General features: G+C 35.2%; 1 protein-coding gene across 2 annotated transcripts in view; it reads left to right on the top strand.

Moving 5' to 3' along the window:
- ADAM10 (ADAM metallopeptidase domain 10) overlaps positions 1-23,161 on the top strand; it is a 135,671-nt gene that overhangs the window by 74,296 nt on the left and 38,214 nt on the right. For both annotated transcript variants that reach the window (XM_034994504.1, XM_034994505.1), the window contains exons 5-8: positions 1,414-1,514; positions 16,284-16,433; positions 17,623-17,715; positions 20,784-20,967. In XM_034994504.1, the coding sequence (XP_034850395.1) occupies positions 1,414-1,514; positions 16,284-16,433; positions 17,623-17,715; positions 20,784-20,967 (528 nt within the window). The remainder of the gene's footprint in view (positions 1-1,413; positions 1,515-16,283; positions 16,434-17,622; positions 17,716-20,783; positions 20,968-23,161) is intronic.

Raw genomic sequence — 23,161 nt, 5'->3', positions numbered from 1 at the left:
ATTCATGATTAGATTCAGTGAACATATTTGGTCCATGTTGTATAGGGAAAGCTGGGCATTCCTTACTGCATCACATCAGAGGCACATATTTTTCTGCTACTGGTCGTGCTTAGCTTGATTACTTGGTAAATGAAGTGAGAATTACTATATCTTTAGTGTGAAGGTACTGGTGTCCTTTATAATTAATAAATAATCTATGGAGTGATACTTTCAGAGACTCTGAATATCTTGTTATCTCATATCTTTCACCTTATGGTTTTAATACCCATTAATGATCCTTACCTAAATCACTTTATACATGTGGAGTTATAATGTGGTAACATTTTAAGTGTATCATTTCACATTTATTGATTGGAATTTTACAGTTTTTGCAGTCTTGACCTCTGATAAAAAACTAAAGTTTAAGTCAGAACTGTTAATATCAGTAAATGTAGGTTGTCCCATAACCCCTCCCTCTTAACTGCTAGATTAAATTTGTGTTGTACTATGTAATTAGCATTTCCAAAGAAATAGGTCACTAGTGTCCACTTTAGGTTCTAGATTTTCTTAAGAAACTACCTGCAGTGTTTCTAATTATAATTCTTTTACTATATCTTAAGCTACTTAAGGATTTTGCAGTGCTTCCCCTCTCACCCATGTCTTGGTATTTTATCTTGACAGTTCTCTTAATTATGGTAACTTGATTATATTATAAAATATGTTCATAAATAAGAACCCTAGCAAGGGAGAAGTATGAAATTTGAGAGAGTGGAATAAGCTTTTAAATGACTAAACTAAAATGGAACAGCTATCTAGAAATAGAACCAATTCAGTTACAGATAAATTAATCACTGCTTAATTATAAAGGGAAAACAAATGATGATAAAATAGTTATTGGCTTATAAAGCACTCAATTGAATTACATTTTGAAGAAATTTAAACTCACTCTGCTTTTACTGTGCCATGGAGCATGTTTCTGGGTCACTTTTCCTTGAAGCCAGTTGGTATTCATTGAAGGAATTCAAGCTATGTAGAATATTACATTAGTCTAACTGTAGTTCAGCTTGGGTTGTACATTTGCAGCATAGGAAATTTAATGTGTTTGGAGGGAAAGTTATAAATGATGAAATGAAGTAAATTGCAGTATTAACATACTTTATATATCCGGAGCAGGAAAGGTTGGGAAAGTTAAACCTAGAATGAAGAATGATTATTGTCCTTTTTTTAGAATTCACAAATCATCTTTATGACAAAAATCTAGAGACCAGTGATGTTTTATTGAGGGAGAACTTACGAACCTGCCAGCTTTTAAAATGAGGATGCTCAGTAAGCATCTATGGCTTTCGTTAATTGTGACGGTTAATTTTTCATTTATAAGATACTTAGTAATCTCTAGACATATGATAGTAATGACCTTACTTCTTTGTGTTTTAGACTATCCCCATAAATATGGTCCACAGGGGGGCTGTGCAGATCATTCAGTATTTGAAAGGATGAGGAAGTACCAGATGACTGGTGTAGAGGAAGTAACACAGGTAAGGATTTTAATACTAGCTTGCATTTAAGAAATGGAAATGAACCTGGGCATGTGTTTCTGCATTAAAAATGTATATTCTAGAATTTCTGAAAGATTTATACCACTGTGGAGAAATAATTTATATTTTTTAATGTTCAAAAGGCTAGGTAACTTGCCTATAATAAAGACATGGTGCTGAGATTGGAATGTGTGACTCAAAAAACGTGTGACTCAAAAAACATTAAGTTACATGTCTAAAATATACTCTGTCTTACATGTTTTGTTGTCAAGTTATGAAAAATTTAGTCTGAACATGTGTTTTGTATAAATGTAAGTATTTGTATTAGTATGAAAATTAGAGCGACCAAATTCCCCTGGTTTGCCTGGGACTTCTCTAGTTTAACACTAAAAATCATGTGTTCCTAAGCAAACTGAGATGGTTAGGCACTATAATAAAAATCACAAGGCTTTTGATACACACACACACACACACACATATATTTGTTTATTTGTCTAATTAATTGATTTTTAAAGTAATTTCTATGTCCAGTGTGGGGCTCCAACTCTGCTTTTCATATATTAAGTTTTTTCACCATTTGACTATTGTTTTTTTACTCTTTTTTTGACCTTTTTAAAAATAGTTAATTCAAAGGGCACCTGGGTGGCTCAGTCGTTAAGTGTCTGCCTTTGGCTTGAGTCATGATCTCAGGGTCCTGGGATCAAGTCCCATATCGGGCTCCCTGCTCAGCGGGAAGCCTGCTTATCCCTCTCCCACTCCCCCCACTTGTGTTCCCTCTCTCGCTGTCTCTCTCTCTCTCTCTGTCAAAAAATAAATAAAATCTTAAAAAAATAGTTAATTCAAAATACATTTAAAATTAAAAAATTATTTTTATGGTATAACATTATGTATTTTGGCATCTTTTCTAAAAGTAGTAAGATGGAGTAATGTTGCTTGAGTTTCTTGAGTCACAAATGCAGATATGTGTATTTCTTGATCTGCAAAATGGCACAAATAATTCCATTTCAGGTGCATCTTTCAAGTACAAGTGAGATTTTATTCTTGTACTTGTTGAATAATTATGTGTCAATCTTCTGCCATATGTCAGAGACTGGTAGGTTCTGGGAGTATGTGGAGATGAACATGAAAGCTTGTTCTCAAAAAATTAATAACACTTGACCCTTGAACAACATGGTGCTGACCTTTGTGCAGTTGAAAATCTGCATATAACTTTTAACTTCCCAAAAACTTAACTACTGATAGCCTCCTGTTGATTGGATACCTTATTGTATCCATTCAGTACGACTGTTATGAACAGTTAATGAACAGTTAGTTAACATATTTTATATGTTATATGTATTATATACTGTATTCTTATAATAAAGTAAGCTAGATAAAAAGTGTTATTAAGAAAATTACAAGGAAGAGAAAATACATTTACAGTATGGTAGTTTATGTATGGAAAAAATTGCATATTCGTGGACTCACACAGTTCAGACCCATGAAGGGTTTGTTCAAGGGTCAGTTGTAGTTTAATTGGTGACACAGAGAAACAATTGAGAGTGGTAAGAGATAGAAGAGGATTAAGCATGGGGTGATACTGTACACAAATGAGGAGTAGTTAATCTAGCCTATGAAGTATTTGAGGGCAATAATTAGAAATTAAAAGAATAAGCAGAAGTTAGGTTGACTGTGAAGAGCTAGGAAGACAGGAGGAACAGAGAGATAGCAAGACCAGTGAAGAATTTTTAATTCCAGGGTAGGGTACAAAACTAGAGACTGGGAAACTAATTTGAAGTGTTTCAGTTACTCAATTGAGAATAGTGGCTTGTGGGCGCCTGGGTGGCCCAGTTGTTAAGTGTCTGCCTTCGGCTCAGGTCATTTGGGATCGAGCCCCACATCAGGCTCCCTGCTCAGTGGAAAGCCTGCTTCTCCCTCTCCCACTGCCCCCTGCTTGTATTCCCTCTCTCGCTGTCTCTCTCTCTCTCTGTCAAATAAATAAATAAAATCTTAAAAAAAAAAAAAAAAAAGAATAGTGGCTTGTACTAAGGTATTGGTAATGTGGATAAAGAGGACAAGACTACAGAATACTAAATAAAGGGAGTTTAGCAGTGGCTAGATGAAACATTCATATACAAAAGTAGGTTGCATTTTTTAATATCAGCAGACTACCAGAAAAAGAGGACATCATTAATAATAGTATCAAGAATATCATGATTTGAAGAATCATTGTAACAAGGAATTACAAGCCTGTATAAGGAAAATTATAAAACTTCAGAAGAAAAGCTAAAGAAGATTGATTTTAAATAAATGGAGAGATATACCATAGTTGTGGAAAATAATACCTAATACCATAAAAACATCAATTTTCCCCATATTGATTTGTAGGTTCACTGCAATTCCAGTATAAATTACAACATGGTTATTCACAGCATAATAGTGGGTTGAAAATGTTATACAGAAAAGTAAAGGCTAAGAAGAAGTAGGGCCCACCCTAAAGATGGTGAGCAGGAAAGAGGGATTTACCCTGGAAGATATTGAAACTTATAATAGTTGAGAGTATGATATTAGCATAGGATGAACAAGTTGACCAGAGGAATGAAATTGAGCACTCAGAAAAAGACCGATACATGTGTGAAACTTTGTTATATAGTAGAGGTAGAAGCTCAAATCAGTGAGGAAAAGTAGAGATCATTGAATAATTGGAGCCAGAAAAAAATATCCATTTGGAAAAAAATGAAGTTAGGTCTCCATCTTATATTATATTTAAAACAAAACAAAACTCCAGGTATATTAAAGTATTAAATGTCTAAAATGAAAAATGTGAAATGCTTAGTGGAAAAAGTAGGTGGAGATTTTCCTTCTAGCTGTGATGGAGTAACTGGTAATCCAACTAGACCTCCTGTAAATATATGAAGACTGAACTGAACAAAATATTTGAAACAGTTATTTTCAAAACATTGGACAATAGGCAGTGAAGGACTGAGATCCCCGAGAGGGTGGAAATAAGTCTCTCTGTGATTTCCCTGATTTTTTTGACTGGAGGCAAAATTTTAGGTATGGCACAGGGGAAGGGGATCTTGAGAAGAGTGAGAAGTACATAGCAATTCTGCTGAGTTGAAGACAGGTCAAAGTTTAGGAAGGCTGAGGTATCTGGTCTTAGGACAGAGTACCTGAGAAGAGAGGACTACACTGGGAAAAAGCTCCAGATATCTGGACAGGGGTTACCCTGAGTCTTAGCTGTAAACTAACCTGTGTGTGCAGAGGGTGAGGGTTGTATTAGACAATTACCAGGAAGGACAAACTATTGGAAAGTATATAAATTGAACAACTGTAAGAAATTACACTTGGTAGAGATCCCAAGCCATGGTAGGAGTAGGTTGACCTCATCTAAAGACTACTTCAAACCTGCCTTTATTGAGCTGAAAAATCAAGCTTGAAAAAGATCAGAGTGATTTTTAAGTAAATTAGTTCCCTGTCAGAATAAAGCTCAATAATATTTGTTAAAGGAGGACAAAGAATGCAGATACTTAACAATGTAAACATTCATAACGTCTAGCATTCAAAAAACATTACTAGATGACAAAAAGATGAAAAATGTAATCTATAGTCAGGAGAAGAAAACACCCAGATAGAAACAGAACCAGAAATTATAGGCATTAGCACGCAAGGACTTTAAAGCAACTATTATTAGTATGTTCAAAGAATTATAGAAAAACATGAAAACAGAGAATAAAAATTATAATAAAGAACCAAATGTAACTTAAAGAACTGTGAAAAGTACATTTTCTGAATTGAAAAATTTGATGGATGGACTTAAGAGCAAATTAGTTATTGCAGAAGCTAACATAAGAAAACATGAATAAAGGACAATAAAACAATAGAAATAACCCAAATCTAAGCACAGAGAGAAAATAATTGGGAGTCCAAGGAGGAGGGAATGTAGAACAAAGATTTGAAAAATTAATATTTCCAGAATTTTAAGATACGAAAAAAAGCCTAAGAAGCTCAGTGAAACTAAGGCAGGATAAACACAAAATCATACCAGGACACATTAAAATCAAATTACTGGAAATCACTAGAAATAAGAGGGGTGCCTGGCTGGCTCAGTCAGTGGGGCATGTGACTCTTGATTTCAGGGTTGAGTTCAATTCCCACATTGGGGGTAGAGATTACTTAAAAATAAAATCCTTTAAAAAAAAAACAACAGCCATAGAAAGGAAGACATGTTTACATACAGGGAACAAATAATAAGAAAAACTGTTGCCTCCCCATCACACATTGCAAACTGAAGACATACATGGAATGACATCTGTAAAGTGTTGAAAGAAAAACTGTCAAACCTAGGATTCTTTATTCTGTGAAGATAATATTAAAATATGAGCGCAAATTAAAGATCGTTTTTAGACAAAGCTGGGAGAATTTGCCTCTAGGAGATTTACATTGCAAGGAATGTTAAAGGATGTTTTTCAGGTAGAAAAGGATACCAGATGGAAATGTAGATTTATACAAAGAAGTGAAGAGTATAAAATAGTAAATACAGAGGGACGCCTGGGTGGCGCAGTCGGTTAAGCCTTTGATTCTTGGTTTTGGCTCAGGTGGGGATCTCAGGGTTGTGGGATCGAGCCCTGCATCGGCCTCCATGCTCTGTGTGGAGTCTGCTTATGACTCTCTCTCCATCTGTCTTCCCCACTTCCCCCCTTCACATGCATGCCCTCTCTTTCAAAAATAAATAAATCTTTAAAAAGATAGTAAATACATAGGTAGAATATAAAGGACATTTTTATCATTTAAATATTTTCTTTAAGAGATAATTAAAATATTAATGTAAAATGTGTCTATAATATACGAAGAATCAAAATTTATGATAATGGCACGAAAGATAGGAGGAGGGAAAGTGGCAGTATATTGTTGTCTCTTACACTATACAAGAAGTGGTATAATTTTGGCAGGTAGACTCTGCTATTAAAAAGTTTGGTATTGGAAACCTTAGTGCAGAGCTCAGCAACCTACAGCCCGTGGACCAGCTGCTTGTTTTTGTAAATAAAGTTTTATTGGAATGCAACCACAGTCATTCACAGGTGCATGTCTGTGGCTGCCTTTGCGCTACATTGGTAGAGTTGAGTAGTTGTAACAGAGACAGTGTGGCCCAAAAGTCTAAGTATTTACTATCGTCCTTTTAAGAAGATGTTTACAGTGATGTCCCCTGCCCTGGAGTTACCACTGAAAGAAAATCAAGGAGATATAGTTAACAGGTCAATAAAGGAAATCAAATGTGCAGTTGACCCTTGAAAACATGGATTTGAACTGCACAGGTCCTCTTATATGTGGTTTTTTTTTCAGTAGATACTGTACAGTACATTAATTATAGCACTATAAATGTATTTTCTCTTACTAGCTTACTTTATATATGAATCAAGTATATAATATATATTGTATGCAAAATATATGTTAACTAGTTATTTTTTTTCAGTAAGGCTTCCAGTCAACAGCAGACTATTAGTATTTAAATTTTTGGGAAGTCAAAGTTTATATGCAGATTTTCAACTGTGTGAGAGGTTGGCATCCCTAATCCCTGGGTTGTTCAAGGATCAACTGGAGTTTAAAATACTCAATTAATCCAAAAGAAGGTAGGAGAAAAAAAAAAAGGAACAAAGAACATATAGGATAAATAGAAAATAAATAAAATAAGTTTAAATCTAACCATGCTGATGATTACATTAAATGTAAATGGACTACCCACATTAATTTAAAAAGCTGAGATGGTAAGAGTGATTAAAGCAAGACCAAATCTGTCTAAAAGAAATGTAGTTTAAAAAAAGTTTTTTTAGATTTAAAGTCAATTAATTAACATATAATGTATTGTTAGTTTCAGAGGTAGAGGTCAGTGATTCATCAGTCTTATATAATACCAGTGTTCATTACATCACATGCCCTCCTTAATGTCCATCACCCAGTTACCCCATTCCCCCATCCCCTCCCCTCCAGCAACCTTCAGTTTGTTTCCTATGATTAAGAGTGTCTTATGGTTTGTCTCCCTCTCTGATTTCATCTTGTTTGATTTTTTCCTCTCTTCCCCTATGATCCTCCATTTTGGTTCTTAAATTCCACATATGAGGGAGATAATATGATAATTGCCTTTCTCTGATTGACTTATTTTGTTTCACATAATACACTCTAGTTCCGTCCCCATCATTGCAAATGGCAAGATTTTATTTTTTTGATGGCTGAGTAGTATCCCATTGCACGCACGTGTGTGTATGCATATATACATATGTGTATATGCATACGCACACATACATATATATATATATATACACACCATTATATACACACACACATACATATATATATACACCATTGTATATCACATCTTCTTTATCCATTCAGATGTCAGTGGACATCTTGACTCTTTCTATCGTTTGGCTATTGTGGACATTGCTGCTATAATCGTTGGGGTAAATACCCAGTAGTGCAATTGCTGGGTTGTAGGGTAGCTCTGTTTTCAACTTTTTGAGGAGCCTCCATACTGTTTTCCAGAGTGGCTGTACCAGCTTGCATTCCCACCGGCATGTTAAGAGGGTTTCCCTTTCTCTGCATTCTCACCAACACCTGTTGTTTCCTGACTTGTTAATTTTAGCCATTCTGACTGGCGTGAGGTGGTATCCCATTGTGCTTTTGATTTGTATTTCCCTGATGCCAAGTGATGTTGAGCAATTATTTATGTGTCTGTTGGCCATTCGTATGTCTTCTTTGAAGAAATGTCTGTTCTTGTCTTCTGCCTATTTCTTGATTGGATTATTTGTTCTTTGGGTGTTGAGTTTGATAAGTTTTTTATAGATTTTGGATACTAGCCCTTTATCTGATAAGACATTTGCAAATACCTTCTCCCAATCTGTTGGTTGTCTTTTGGCTTTGTTGACTGTTTCCTTTGCTATGCAAAAGCTTTTTATCTTGATGAAGTCCCAATAGTTCATTTTTGCCTTTTGTTTCCCTTGCCTTTGGAGACCTGTCTAGCAAGAAGTTGCTGCGGCCAAGGTGACAGAGGTTGCTGCCTGTGTTCTCTAGCATTTTGATGGGATTCTTGTCTCACATTTAGGTCTTTCATCCATTTTGAGTCTATTTTTGTGTGTGGTGTAAGGAAATGGTCCAGTTTCATTCTTTGGCATGTGGCTGTCCAATTTTCCCAGCACCATTTGTTGAAGAACCTTTTTTCCTTTGGATATTCTTTCCTGCTTTGTCGAAGATTAGTTGACCATAGACTTGAGGGTCCATTTCTGGGCTCTCTATTCTGTTCCATTGATCTATGTGTCTGTTTTTGTGCCAGTACCATACTGTCTTGATGATTACAAGCTTTGTAATAGAGCTTGAAGTCTGGAATTGTGATGCCACCAGCTTTGGTTTTCTTTTTCAGCATTCCTTTGGCTATTTGGGGTCTTTTCTGGTTACATACGAGTTTGGGGATTATTTGTTCTAGCTCTGTGAAAAAAGTTGATGGTATTTTTTTTAAAGATTTTATTTATTTATTTGAGAGAGAGAGTGCAAGTGAGAGAGCACAAGGAGGGGGAGCAGCAGAGGAAGAGGGAGAAGCAGACTCCCCGCTGAGCAGGGAGCCCAAGGTGGGGCTCTATCCCAGGACCTTGGGGTCATGACCTGAGCCAAAGGCAGATGCTTAACTGACTGAGTTACCCAGGCACCCCAAGTTGATGGTATTTTGATAGGGATTGCATTGAATGTATAGAGTGCCCTAGGTAGCATAGACCTTTTAACAATATTTGTTCTTCCAATCCATGAGCATGGAACATTTTTCCATTTCTTTGTGTCTTCCTCTGTTTCTTTCATGAGTGTTCTATAGTTTTCTGAGTACAGATCCTTTGCTTCTTTGGTTAGGTTTATTCCTAGGTATCTTAGGGTTTTTGGTGCAATTGTAAATGGAATCGACTCCTTAATTTCTCTTTCTTCTGTCTTGTTGTTGGTGTATAGAAATGCAATTGGTTTTTGTGCATTGATTTTATTTCCTGCCATGTTGCTGAATTCCTGTATAAGTTTTAGCAATTTTAGGGTTTTCCACGTGAAGTATTATGTCATTTGCAAAGAGTGAGGGTTTGACTTCTTTGCGGATTTGAATGCCTTTTATTTCTTTTGTTGTCTGATTGCTGAGGCTAGGACTTCTAGTACTATGTTGAACAACAGTGATGATAGTGGACATCCCTGCCATGTTCCTGACCTTAAGGGGAAAGCTCTTAGTTTTTCCCCAATGAGAATGATATTCACTCTTGGCTTTTCATATATGGCTTTTATGATATTGAAGTATGTTCCCTCTGACCCTACACTGTGAAGAGTTTTAATCAAGAAAGGATGCTGTAGGGCGCCTGAGTGGCTCAGATGGTTAAGTGTCTGCCTTCGGCTCAGGTCATGATCCCAGGGTCCTGGGATCGAGTCCCGCATCGGGCTTCCCGCTCCTTGGGAGCCTGCTTCTCCCTCTGTTTCTCTCTGTCTCTCATGAATAAATAAATAAAATCTTTAAAAAAAAAAAAAAGAAAAAAGAAAGGATGCTGTACTTCGTCATATGCTTTTCCTACATCTGTTGAGAGGATCATACAGTTCTTGTTCTTTCTTTTATTAATGTAGTGTATTACGTTGATTGATTTGCGGATGTTGAACCACCCTTGCAGCCCAGGGATAAATCCCACTTAGTCGTGGTGAATAATCCTTTTAATGTGCTGTTGGATCCTGTTGGCTAGTATTTTGGTGAGAATTTTTGCATCCATGTTCATCAGGGATATTGGTCTGTAATTCTCCTTTTTGGTGGAGTCTTTGTCTTGTTTGGGGATCAAGGTGGTGCTGGCCTCATAGAAAGAGTTTGGAAGTTTTCCTTCCCATCTCTATGTTTTGAAACAGCTTCAGAAGAATAGGTATTAATTCTTCTTTACATGTTTGGTAGAATTCCCCTGGGAAACCATCCGGTCCTGGACTCTTGTTTGTTGGGAGATTTTTGATTACTGCTTCAATTTCCTTGCTAAAAGAAATGCAGTTTAATGTAAAGACACAGATAGTTTAAAAGGATGGTAAAGCATGTATCATAAAATGCCAATCATAAGAATGTTAGAGTGACCATATTAATATTAAAGAATGTGTATCAGTTCACAGAATATTACTGTGGACAAGGAGGGACCTTTTACTTTATCATGGAGAAATAATCCTAAATGTTAGTTAATAATGCAGTTAGTAATAGAGCTGTGAAATACATTAAGCAAAAACTGACAAAACTGGAAGGATAACTGGAAAAATCTACAAATTATAGTTGGAGGTACACTTATTTCTGAGTAGAGAAGTTGACTGATACATTGATAGAGCAAGTAGACAGAAAACCAGTTAGGATATAGGACACTTGAACACCACTCTGAACCAACCTGACCTAATTGACATTTATAGAGCTCTCCACTCAAAAGTAGCAGATCTACATTCTTTTCAAGTGTACATGAACATTTGCTAACATATGCTAGGCTATAAAAGAAGTCTCAATAAGTTTAAAAGGATTGAAATTATATAGAATAAGTTCTTGGGTCTTAAGGAAATTGAATTAGTAATCAATAACAAAAAATCTGGAAAATTCTGAAATTTTTAGAAATTATGTCACATCAAATAATGCAGTTGAGAACTATTTTGAAGTGAATAACAAAAACAAAATAATAAAATTTGTTAGATTCAGCTTAAGCTGAATAATCACTGAAAGAAATTTAATGCAAGGAAAGTTAAAGGATGTTCTTTGGTTAGAAAAAGGATGGAAACCAGATGGAAATTTAGATCTATACAAAGAAGTGAAGAGTGCACAGGAAACATTTGCTAACAACAAAGAATGTGAAGTTTAAATGATCATATTAGAAAAGAAGAAAGTTCTAGAAATCAGTCACATAAGCTTCCACCTTAAAAAGCTAGACCGGGAAATACAAATTAAACCAAGTAAATAGAAGGAATCAAGTAACAAATAAGAGAGATATCAATGATATAAAAACAAGAGGAAATCAGTAGAAAAGATTAACTGATAAACTTCCATCTAGTCTGATCAAGAAATAAAGAGAAACCACAAATTAACAGTACCAGGAATGAAAGGGGATATTACTACACACATTAGTAGTTTAAATTTTGAGCACATTGAGCCAATAAATTTAACAGCCAATTTAATGGGCAAATTCCTTTACAGATACAAATTAAGAAAAACAAACAAATAGAATAGTAGGTGTGTATATGATGATATTAGATACTTAATAATTTTCCATCAAGGAGTGTTCAAGCCCAGATATCATTTCACAATAGAAGTTTAAGCATTTAAGAAAGAAAAAAATACCAATCTTATACAAAGCTCTTAAGAAAATAAAGGAGAAGGGAAAACTTCTTAACACATTCTGTCAGAGCAGCATTACCCTGATGCCCACACCAGACAAAAACATTACAGGAAAACTAAACTACAAGCCAATATACCTTAGAAATATATATGCAAAATTTCTTAAACAAAATATTAACAAGTCAAACTCAGCAATATATAAAAGAAGATAACACATCATGATCATAGCATAATCAGGCAAGAAAAAGAAATGAAAGGCATACAGATTGTAAAGGAAATAAACTGCATTTATTTGTAGGTGACATTGAGAGTATGCTTAGAAAATCCTAATGAATCTAGGAAAAGTTATAAAATTAATAAGTAAATTTACCAAGGATATAGGATAGATACAAAGTCAGTATGAAAAAAATCAGTCGTATTTTATAAAATACCAATGAACATTTAGAAAATGAAATTTAAAAATCCCTCTAAAAATATCATTAAGAATATAAAATACTTCGAATAAATTTAATAAAATATGCACAAGACATATATGAATACTATAAAACATTGCCAAGAAAAATTAACTGTCTAAGTAAATGCAGAAATAAACTGTGTTTATTGTTTGGAAGACTCAGTGTGTCAGTTTTCCCCAAATTGTCAGTTTTCCCCAAATTGTTCTGTAGAGCAGTCAGTGCAACCCCTATCAAAATCTCAATGGGGATTTATCCTGTAATTGATAAACTGATTCTCATAGTTAGGCTGAAATGTAAAGAACCTAGAATAGCCAAGAGAATTTTCAAAAAAGAACAAAGCTAGAGGATTTTGATTTTAAGCCACAGTAGTCAAGATAGTGTCCTCTTGACCTAAGGAGAGTGTCCATAGGGTCAGTTGATTTTCACAAAAGTCCAGAGAAAGAGCAGTGTGACAAATGGTACTGGCATAATTAATTGGATATCCATATAGAAAAAAAAAAATCAAACCTTAGCGTGTACACTACACCTTATATAAAAATTAGCTGAAAATAGATAATAAATCTGTATGCTTAAGGCTAAAACTTAAAACTTCTAGAAAAAGAGAAACTTTTGTCACTTTGGCATAGGCAACAGTTTTTTAGGATACAAAAATATCCAATAAAATTTAATCAACTCGACTCTGTCAAATTAAAATCTCAAAAGACACAGTTAAGAAAATGTAAAAAGTCAATCAAAAACTAATGATGTAATGTATGGTGATTAACATAACATAATAAAAAAAAAATGAAAAAAAAAAAAAAAAGAAAATGTAAAAAGCCAGAGACTGTGCAAAAATGTCAGCAGTACATCTGACAAAAACTTCTCCAGAACATACAAAGAACTATTTTAACTTAAAAAAAATGCATGAGCTCCAGTTAAAAAATGGGCAAAGCATTTGAAGAGATATTAAAAAATATTTTGGATTTTGGGGTAGAGAAATACTTTGAATATGACATAAAATCTTTTAACTGTAAAAAATTTGATATATTTCACTCTATGAAAATTAAGAGTAAAAGACACCTTAAAGCGAAGACAGTTATAAACTTTGAGACAGTATTCACAATACATAAAACTAATAAGGAATTGTTTTCAAGAAATAGAGTAATCCTTTTCCTGCTTAGAACAGCTAATAAAAACCAACCTGGCCTCAAAATATAAAATTTTCTTTTGTTTAAAAGATTTTATTTATTTGAGAGAGAGCAGGGAGCCCGACGTGGGGCTCAATCCCAGGACCCTAGGATCATGACCTGAGCCAAAGGCAGACGCTTAACCAACTGAGCCACCCAGGCGCCCCATAAATCTTTTAAATATAAATATTTAAAAGTACCTATGTGTATGTTTATATGTGTGTCTGCATGTGCATGTTTGTGTGTGCGTTTGGAGGCATTGGAGAGAGAACAAGGCTGTGAGGAATTATGGGGCTGGATCTTAGGAAAATATGAGAATGCCTAGACAAGTGAGCATGGCCTTTGGGGCATCTTTTCTCCAGGTGTATTTTCTAGTTCCCGATAAGGTAGCTGAGAGACTGAGAAGCTGAGTAGAACTCTGCAGATTCTTGAGGCTAAGGATAAAAATAGTACTTATGGCCTTCTCAGAAGGGCTTTAGGTTGGGATCTTGAAGGGCTACTCCCTGGGAGTAAGGGTGAGTCAAAAAATGTCCTACCTCCTCTGTCACAGGGATTAAAATTCTGTATCACAGCTGCTTAATGTCTAATTAGAGTAAGGTGATCTAGGATTACTAGTGCATCAAGCCTAACTGATTTCCAGAAGAAAAAATAAATCTTGTCTTGAGAAAGGTATCATCACCTGAAGCCTAAAATTGTATCTGAGGTTTTTCAATTACGTTGTCTGGCACTCAGTTAAAAATAATAAGCATATGAACAAACAAGACAACATGATGGAAGAACAAGAGGAGAAAACTATTGTATATTAAACATCAGTGATACAAGAATAAATGACACAGAGTATACACCCTCAGAGAGCTTACATTCTAGCTGGGATGCCAGACATGTAAACAACCTAAAGTTTTCCAGATAATGAAATGATCAGATACAGACTTCAACATGGTCAAGTACATAAAGATGGAATTTAAAATTACAGCAGAAAACTGAGAATGAAAAAAAAAGAGCCTGATGAAAATTCTAGAATTGAAAAGTATAACAGCAGAAATTAAGAATTTGATGGGTTTAGAGCTGGATGGTATATCATAAGAAAACAGTGAACCACTAAGAAACAAAAGGATAGAAAAATACAAAAAAGATATAAGAGATAAGGGATTCCTTAAAAAGGTCTAGCATATGTATAATTGATATCTCGGGGGGGGAAAAAGTGAGAGTGAAATAGGGACAGATATGGCAGAAAGTCTTCCAAATATGATAGAGGGTATCAACAAATTTGGTAAACCCTGCAATTAGAGTAGGATAAATACTTTCCAATGAAAGTAACACCCTAGCATATTATTAGAAAAGTCTAAAAACCAAAAGATACGTACTCTTAAAAGCAACCAATAATAAAAGTCCAGTCACCTTCAAAGAAGCAGCAGTTGAAATGACAGCTCATTTTTCATTGGAGACTGTTGAAAACAGAAGACAGTGCAGTGTGCTGAAACTGAGTAATTGCCATCCTAGAATGCTGTACTCAGTGAATAGATAAAGGTAAAATGAAGGCAGTAACTGAGAGAACAAACATGGAGTTGTCAAGGGAGAAGGAAAGTATAAAATGTGAGTGTAAATTTGGAATTGTGGCTTAAAATCTAATTTAATTTGAATTCTCCGTTACTGTGTCATCAAAATTCACTTAAAATGGAGCTCTTAGATGTCAGCAAATGTTTAAGTGCTTGGGTTCAATAGCAGTGCTAATTCTTTAAACAAATACATACTGAATATCTACTGTTTGCCTGCCAAGTCTGTGTTAGGTGATAGCAGTGTATCGAGAAGCAAACACAGAGGTAGTTTCTTCTTTCTGGAGCTCATATTCTAGTGGTTGAAGTAATGATGGTGGGCTAGGGACAGAAATTAAACCAATCACCACATAATAAACTAAAGTCACACTATGTAAGGGACATGGGAATATGGTTCCGTGAGGTGGTATGATGGATAAATTGACCTTTGCTAAGTCTGAAGAGACAAGTTAGCTAGGTCAGGAGAGACAATGGTAGTGTGTGCAGAGACTGTGTCAGGAGACAGACGATGCTGGAGGATTGGAAAGAAGGCCTGTTTAGTGTAGCACAGAGAGCAAGAGTTGAGTTCTGTGGTAGATAGTCTCTCTCTTTGAAATAATATAGAATGAGAAGAAACTGGGCAGGTAAGCAGAAACTGCAATGCTGATTTGGTGGCACATGTAAAGGATTTAGGGCTTTATCCTTAGAGCAGGAGGAAGCCTTGAGATCTATTGTACAGGTGGGTAATATTTGCAAATTTGCATTTTGAAAAGATTGCATACAGTATGGAGAATAGAGTGAAGGCCAGTAGTGGATATGGATGGATTACATTGCTATTATTGCAGTATTCTAGGTAGTAAGTGATGGTAGCTTGGGCTGATGTGCGGGTGCCAGAGTTAATGGGCATATTCCCTAGGTATTTAGGGGATCGATCTGACAGGGCTGGGTAATAGATTGAGTATTAGAGGGAGATAGAAGACGATATCAAAGTACTATAAACAACTATAAGACTTGCTTTATATTTAAATGATTACACATATTAAAAGGTGGGTTTTGAAAATGTTTAAAAGTGAAAGAATTGCTTGAATAAATTACAGATCATCTATACAGTGGAATGTTATGAGGCTGAAAGCGAGGTTTATGAAGAATTTTTAACGGTGTGGGGGAATACCTGTGGTGTTCCATAATAAAATAGCATGTGAAAGTCTACATAATGTGCGTTCTTAGCTATGTAAATTTATAATAATAGTGAAGCATACTAATTATCAGAAATGACTTTTTTTGACATATAGACACCTCAAGAAGAACATGCTGTTAATGGTCCAGAACACCTGAGGAAAAAACGTACAACTTCAGCTGAAAGAAATACTTGTCAGCTTTATATTCAGACTGATCATCTGTTCTTTAAATATTATGGAACACGAGAAGCTGTGATTGCCCAGGTATTTATAATTTTGCTACTATTTTAGGAGTTCTCATACTGTTTCATTACACCTCTATTTTCCTCTAAGAATTAAAGTTAAGGCATATCCCTTTTTTGAAAAAAACAAAACCATATTTTCAATAATTATAAAATATGTAGGATAAGTACACAGATGACTAAAAGACCAGGTAGGATATTTTAGAATTTATTTGACAGAGAGGGAGAGAGAGAGAGCACAAACAGGGAGTGGCAGGCAGAGGGAGAGGGAGAAGCAGGTTCCCCGCAGAGAAGGGGAGCCTGATGTGGGACTCAATCCCAGGACCCTGGGAGCATGACCTGAGCCGAAGGCAGACGCTTAACCAACTGAGCCACCCAGGTGCCCTAGAATTTAGCAAATCTTAATGTATCTTATTTATATTTGCATTACTTCCTCTCTCTCATCACCATCTAGAATAAATCTTTGTAAATTTATAGGGACCTTTTCTGTTTTTCACCGTTGTATCCCCAGCACCTAAAACAGTGCCTAGTATATAATAAGTGGTCAACAAAACTTAAAGATCTTGTGTACTAGTGCATCAATAGAAAGACTAAAGTCAGAGAATGACTGAATATCCTGACATTATCAGGGAAGTTTTTTGTTTTTGTTTTTTTTGGAGGGAGAGAGTACGAGAGAGCGGGAGTGGGGCACGGGAGTGGGCAGAGGGAGAGAGCGAATCCCAAGCAGGCTCCACGCCCAGGGCAGAGCCTGATGTGGGGGCCCGATCCCACGACCCCGAGATTATGACCAGAGCTAAAATCAAGAGTCAGACACTTAACCCACTGAGCCACCCAGGCACCCCTATCAGGGAAGTTCTTACAGGAGATGTTTGAACTGAATCTGATGGATAAAGATACTCTAAGCATAAGGAAATAGCATGTGAAAAGGCATGGAGGTCTGACATTGCAAGATTGACTGAGGAAACAAATTTTTATATGATTGAAGTAAGAGTGATGTTTGTTTCTGGTTGGAGAAGAGTCTGGAAAAGGTACAGAATCTTCCCTCTTAGCCCCAGCTCACTAATCTATTTCATCTTTTCATCCAGTATATGATGTAGACATTTTAAAATTTGAGTGTGGTGGAACATTCTTGATTCAGAAAATGGAAACTCACAGCCTTATTCACATTTTAATATTGCCTCTAAAATGTTCTTCTTTTTTTAAATCTATAGATATCCAGTCATGTTAAAGCGATTGATACGATTTACCAGACTACAGACTTCTCTGGAATCCGTAACATCAGTTTCATGGTGAAACGAATAAGAGTAAGGAATTTCAATAGTTCAGAACTTTAAGAAAGAGAAACAATAAGGACCGTGTTTATAAAAAGAAAAATGCTTTTTACTTCATTTTTATGCATTAATAGTTTAAATTGTTTTGCTGATCGTTTATCTTTACTCTTGGCTTTTACACAACATGCGCAGACGCACACAGAGACACAGGGATACTAGGTTTATCATAAAAATGAAATCTATAGGGCTTTAATCTGGACTGCAAAAGAGGTACTGTCATCCTGTATTCTATCTGATTAACATGCCAGTTAGAAAGCCCTAGTCTCTCAAGAACTACAGATAGAGTACTTGACATTCCGCACGCCTCTTATCATTTCCCAGGTGTTTTTTTTTTTTTAAGATTTTATTTATTTATTTGAGAGAGAGAGAGCACAAGATGGGGGAGGGTCAGAGGGAAAAGCAGACTCCCCACTAAGCAGGGAGCCCGACACAGGACATGATCCCGGGACTCTGGGATTATGACCTAAGCCGAAGGCAGTTGCTTAACCAACTGAGCCATCCAGGCGCCCTATCATTTCCCAGTTTTTAAAGATTTGCCTTGTGCAGTATTTTTCAGTGTGTGTCCCATTTGGTGCTCTAGAGGAGGGAAGGATAGATAGAATGGTTAAATAAAATTGGAAGTTGGAAAAACACTTAGTACTATGCTCTCTTCTTGTAAATTCATAGTACAGACTAACATATCTCAAATTTTGATAAGTCCTTCAGGAGAGAAACTCATAATTTTCAAAACTAATTTGACCATGGAACCTTTTCTGTATTAATGTCAACTGAGAGTCCAAAGAACTGTAAAAGACATTTTGAGAAATGCTCACCTAGAGCCACAGGTTCACTGATGATTAATTTTAATGTTATAGATTTAAATAAGTAGATATTAAATTACTAACAAAATTGGGTTGTTTGGGCGCCTGGGTGGTGGCTCAGTTGGTTAAGCGACTGCCTTCAGCTCAGGTCATGATCCTGGAGTCCCAGGATCGAGTCCCTCAGCTGGGGGTCTGCTTCTCCCTCTGATCCTCTTCCCTCTCGTGCTCACTGTCTCTCACTCTCTCTCTCAAATAAATAAATAAAATCTTTAAAAAAAAAAAATTGGGTTGTTTAATAAATTTTCCAAATGTGAATTCTTTTTATGTGTATAGGCTTTTAAGAATCTGAATCGAATAAAAAAATAAAATAAAATAAAAAAAAGAATCTGAATTGATAAGCTAGATAAATAGCTTGAGTTTTAAAAAAAAAATCATTTTACAAAAGTATTTGCCATAAGGTTTCTTTATATTTGTGCTCCTAATTTTCTTAAAATATGATTGACTAATTCATAGTTTTTGTTCATGCATGTTATATATTTAATAGCATAGTTAAAGATGGTCCTTAGTAATATGATTAAATGTTAAATTGGAGTTTAAGGTGAAATGTGGTTTGTAGATAAACAATGTAAGAATTGTTCATAATCAGTTGCTTTCATGTATTTTGAGAGTAACTGAAGTCCTTAAATAAGCAAGTAAAAGTGATAATAATTATTGTTTAGTTGGCAAAGCAATAAAATGCAAGCTAGTGAAAAGTAAAGAATACCAGAACAAATTATAGTGAAGCATTTTTTTTTTTTAGTACAATGATTTGCACTATGAAGAAATGCATGTATATGAATGGATAGTGTGGCATTTGGTTGTTTTCAAGCTTTTAACTAAATCTCATCTGAAGATTCCTTCTGACCCATTAATTTGAAATTTATATCAGTAAACATTTAAATATTATCTCATTTTTAATATAGGTAACTACAACTTAGATACAATTTTTATTTGTAGCCAATATTTAAAAAATCTCAAGGAATTTAATTTCACTATTTAGTGGGAAAAAGCTATCTATAGCATGTCTCTAAGCATGGGCTATTTATAATATATAGTGTGATTGCTTTTGGATTTTTTTGTGTTAGATGACCATTACTGATTGTTTTTAGTTGTTAATAGATAAACCATAAATCTGTCCTTAAGCAGTTGCCCGCAGTAGTGTTTTTGCGATCCTGCTTCTGAGCCTCTTGGTTTTACTGAAGGGTGTGGAACCTAGAAAGACCTGCAGTTCTCATTTTAGCAACTGTTATATCCTCCCTTTACTACTAACATTTTCAATAGACTGAGGACTGCCTTCTAAAAAAATGTTTACTTTCATGCATATCCCTTTTTATTCTGTATCAACAGTTGTATATGTAATTTTCTGACTTACTTGGGCAAAGCCAAATTGTTCTAGAACTTCAGAGGACAGGCAGGGGTCTCTGAAAGGAGGCAGAGGCTAATAAATGAAGTTTCTGTTTAGTAGAACAAGTAGAATCAATTCAGTAGAACTGATTATTCTTCAGATTGTGAAGGAGGAACCTGCACTAGGAGTACAGTAGCTAAGTATCAAAAGAAACATTCTGGAGGAACTGAGCTTGATACAGTGAGAGAAGAGAATGGGGAGTAAAAAAAAAATTCTTGCCCACGTTCAGGGAAAAAAATTGAACTTGCATTTTGTTGGGCTTGACTCCTATGATTTTAGGCAAGCAGAACCAAGGAAATGATTTGGCTGTTGAATTGACGGTCTTGGGTTTGATATCAATTTCATGTTCTAGTAATTAGCTAAAATTTAGGGGTTTATATCCTTATACTTTCCACCATGTGCAGGAGATTAGTACTGAAAGAGACTTGCTCACATGATTAAATTTGAGAAACTGTACTTCCTTTATTAGAAGTTTTGAAAGCAGAACTTGTTTTTCCATCCTAAGTGTTCATTGTTTAGAAATTCGGTCAATACTTGCCCAGAAATTTTTAACATACTCAATTTTAATTCTCCTACTCAGCCTTTCTTTTTTCCTTTTTTTCTTTTTTTTCTTTTTGGTTTCTATGAGCAGCTCAGGGATGGGGGCAGTGGGAACAGTTGTAGAAGCCTTAATTCAGGCCTGATTTCCCTTGGGTTCCAAGCATATTGTCCAGGTGGATGCAGAAGGTGAGCAAAGACTTTACACATAGGCCCTGCTAACATTAATTGCCTATTTAAATAGTTGTCTTGGATTTTAGATCAACACAACTGCTGATGAAAAGGACTCTACAAATCCCTTCCGTTTCCCAAATATTGGTGTGGAGAAGTTTCTGGAATTGAATTCTGAGCAGAATCATGATGACTACTGTTTGGCCTATGTCTTCACAGACCGAGATTTTGATGATGGTGTTCTTGGTCTGGCTTGGGTTGGAGCACCTTCAGGTAGTTTATCCAACTATGTCTTGGCTTAATACTTGAAACAAGCAATTTTCAGGGCACATTGAATTTTATAAAAGTATAGTAGAAACTGATGCCTGTACAGTATCTTAATTTAAAGAGCTTGAGTTAGGCAAGAGTCATAAGCATAGTGTAAGTAGAAAAATAGGTGGAGTAGCTTTTTATTTTGAAATGAGTACTAACAGGGAGATAGCCTGACATTTGTTACATTCTGTGGCTGAAATAATTTCATGAGGAAAAAGTGGTACTTATTTCTGAAAACAAAAATGAAATACTAATTTTTTCATAGAAGTTAATGTTATTAATTAAAAAAAATATTTTTCTGGGAAAGAGGTCCTTAGAATTAAAAGGGGAAAACTATGTTCTTGCTTCTGTTCTGCAATGAGATAGAGAGCAGAGAAACCCCAGTCAGAAGCAGTAGGTAGAAAAGAAAGACTGCCCTTATTATTATTTTTATTTATAGCCTTTATTTTAACAAAAGGTAAGTGTTGCCTGAAAAGAGATGGAAGCAGGAGGCCCCAGTACCCCCAGCTCCACTAACCTCACCACCTGGGCCCAAACTCTGCTGGGGTCTTTGCCTTAGCCATGGAAACTGTTGTCACTAACAAAACTGGGATAGGATAATCCCCTTCCCCTTACAGTGGGGGTAGGGGGACTGTAATTTACAGTCTAATAAATTTAGGAACCTAGTTTAGAGAAACACAAATTTATTAGTTGAAAGATTGGGTAGAAACAATCCCAGACTCTTTGAATATAAATTTTGCCATATAGAGTTTGATCAGTAGTCTTATCTTCTGAGCTATATATGGTAATATCTCTTTCTTCTGATGTATCGTTTCTATCTTTTTAAAAGATAGAATGCTTTATGCAGGGTAAGGGAAGCTTTTCTATTCCTGTTCTTTAATTAGTTTATTGTTTGATCTGTGATGTATATTTTAACATCTTAAGTAGTAGTATATTTTAGCTTTTATATTTCTTGCTTTATTTTTAAAGCCAGCAATGAATATTACTTTCACAATTTTCAAAGCTTCTTTTGTTTTTCGTCCACATTTTCATGATGTCATTAAGGTGCAAATTTATGTCATGAACTATATATCATAGTACAGTATTTTTGGAGTTTTATATTTGTCTCTTATGTTGATCTGTCCTGGTTTTGTGTTACTTGCATTGTCAGCAGATTGTATAATCTCACTCTTTCCTATGATAATTTTACGTTTTATAACTTGTATATTCTGAAATTTCTTTTCCTCTTCTTGAATAAGTTGGATGATTTATTATAAAGTTTATGGTTTCTTCTACTTATTCATTAGTAAGTACTGTGAAAATTCAAGGGTTCATTTGATTCTTTGTTGTAAATTACCATTAGTATACTAAATTACTGTATTTTCAAAGTGTGTTCCTTAACTATAACAACATCAGCATCACCTGGGAACTTGTTAGAAATGCAAATTTATGGACCCCACCCAAGTCTACTGAATCAGAAACTCTAGGTGTAAAGCGCAACAGTCTTTGGTTGAACAAGGCTTCCAGCTGATTCTGATTCACATTCAAGTTTGAGGACTACCATATTCATATTTTTGTCTCTAAGGAAACTTACTCATAGAATGGCTTCTGGGCAAGTGATTGGATGATTTCAAACCAGAAACTGTTTTACATTTTCAGCTTCAGACTTTTGTTCATTAGGAATGTAATGCTCCTGAAAGAGCTTGGTCAGTTTTTTAAAATCTTCAGATAGCCTCATGTCTATAGATGCAAAAATAGACTGTATTTTTAGGATAGTTTTAGATTCACAGAAAAATTGAGCAAATAGTATAGCGAATTCATGTACACCCACCCATACATATTATTAGCAGCTTGTATTAGTATGGTACATTTGTTACAATTAACAAACCTATAGTTTCATTATTGTTAACTGACGTTCGTAGTTGATTCAGATTTTTTAGTTTTTACCTAAGGTCTCTTTTGTTCTAGGATCTCATCCAAGATACCACATTACATTTAGTTATCATGTCTCTTTAATCTTTTCTTGACTATTAGAGTTTCTTAGACTTTTTGCTTTTGATGATTCTTGACAATTTTGAGGAGTACTGGTCAAGTATCTTGTGGGATGCCCCTCTGTTGCAGTCTCTTTGATGTTTTTCTCATGATTAAATTAGGGTAATGGGTTTGGAGGACAATT

The sequence above is a fragment of the Mirounga leonina genome, unplaced genomic scaffold (genome assembly GCF_011800145.1).
Source record: "Mirounga leonina isolate KUSES-001 unplaced genomic scaffold, KU_Mleo_1.0 Mir_91, whole genome shotgun sequence".
Lineage (NCBI taxonomy): Eukaryota > Metazoa > Chordata > Mammalia > Carnivora > Phocidae > Mirounga > Mirounga leonina.
The sequence above is the reverse complement of the archived record's forward strand: the minus strand, read 5'-3'. Positions and strand labels throughout refer to the sequence as shown.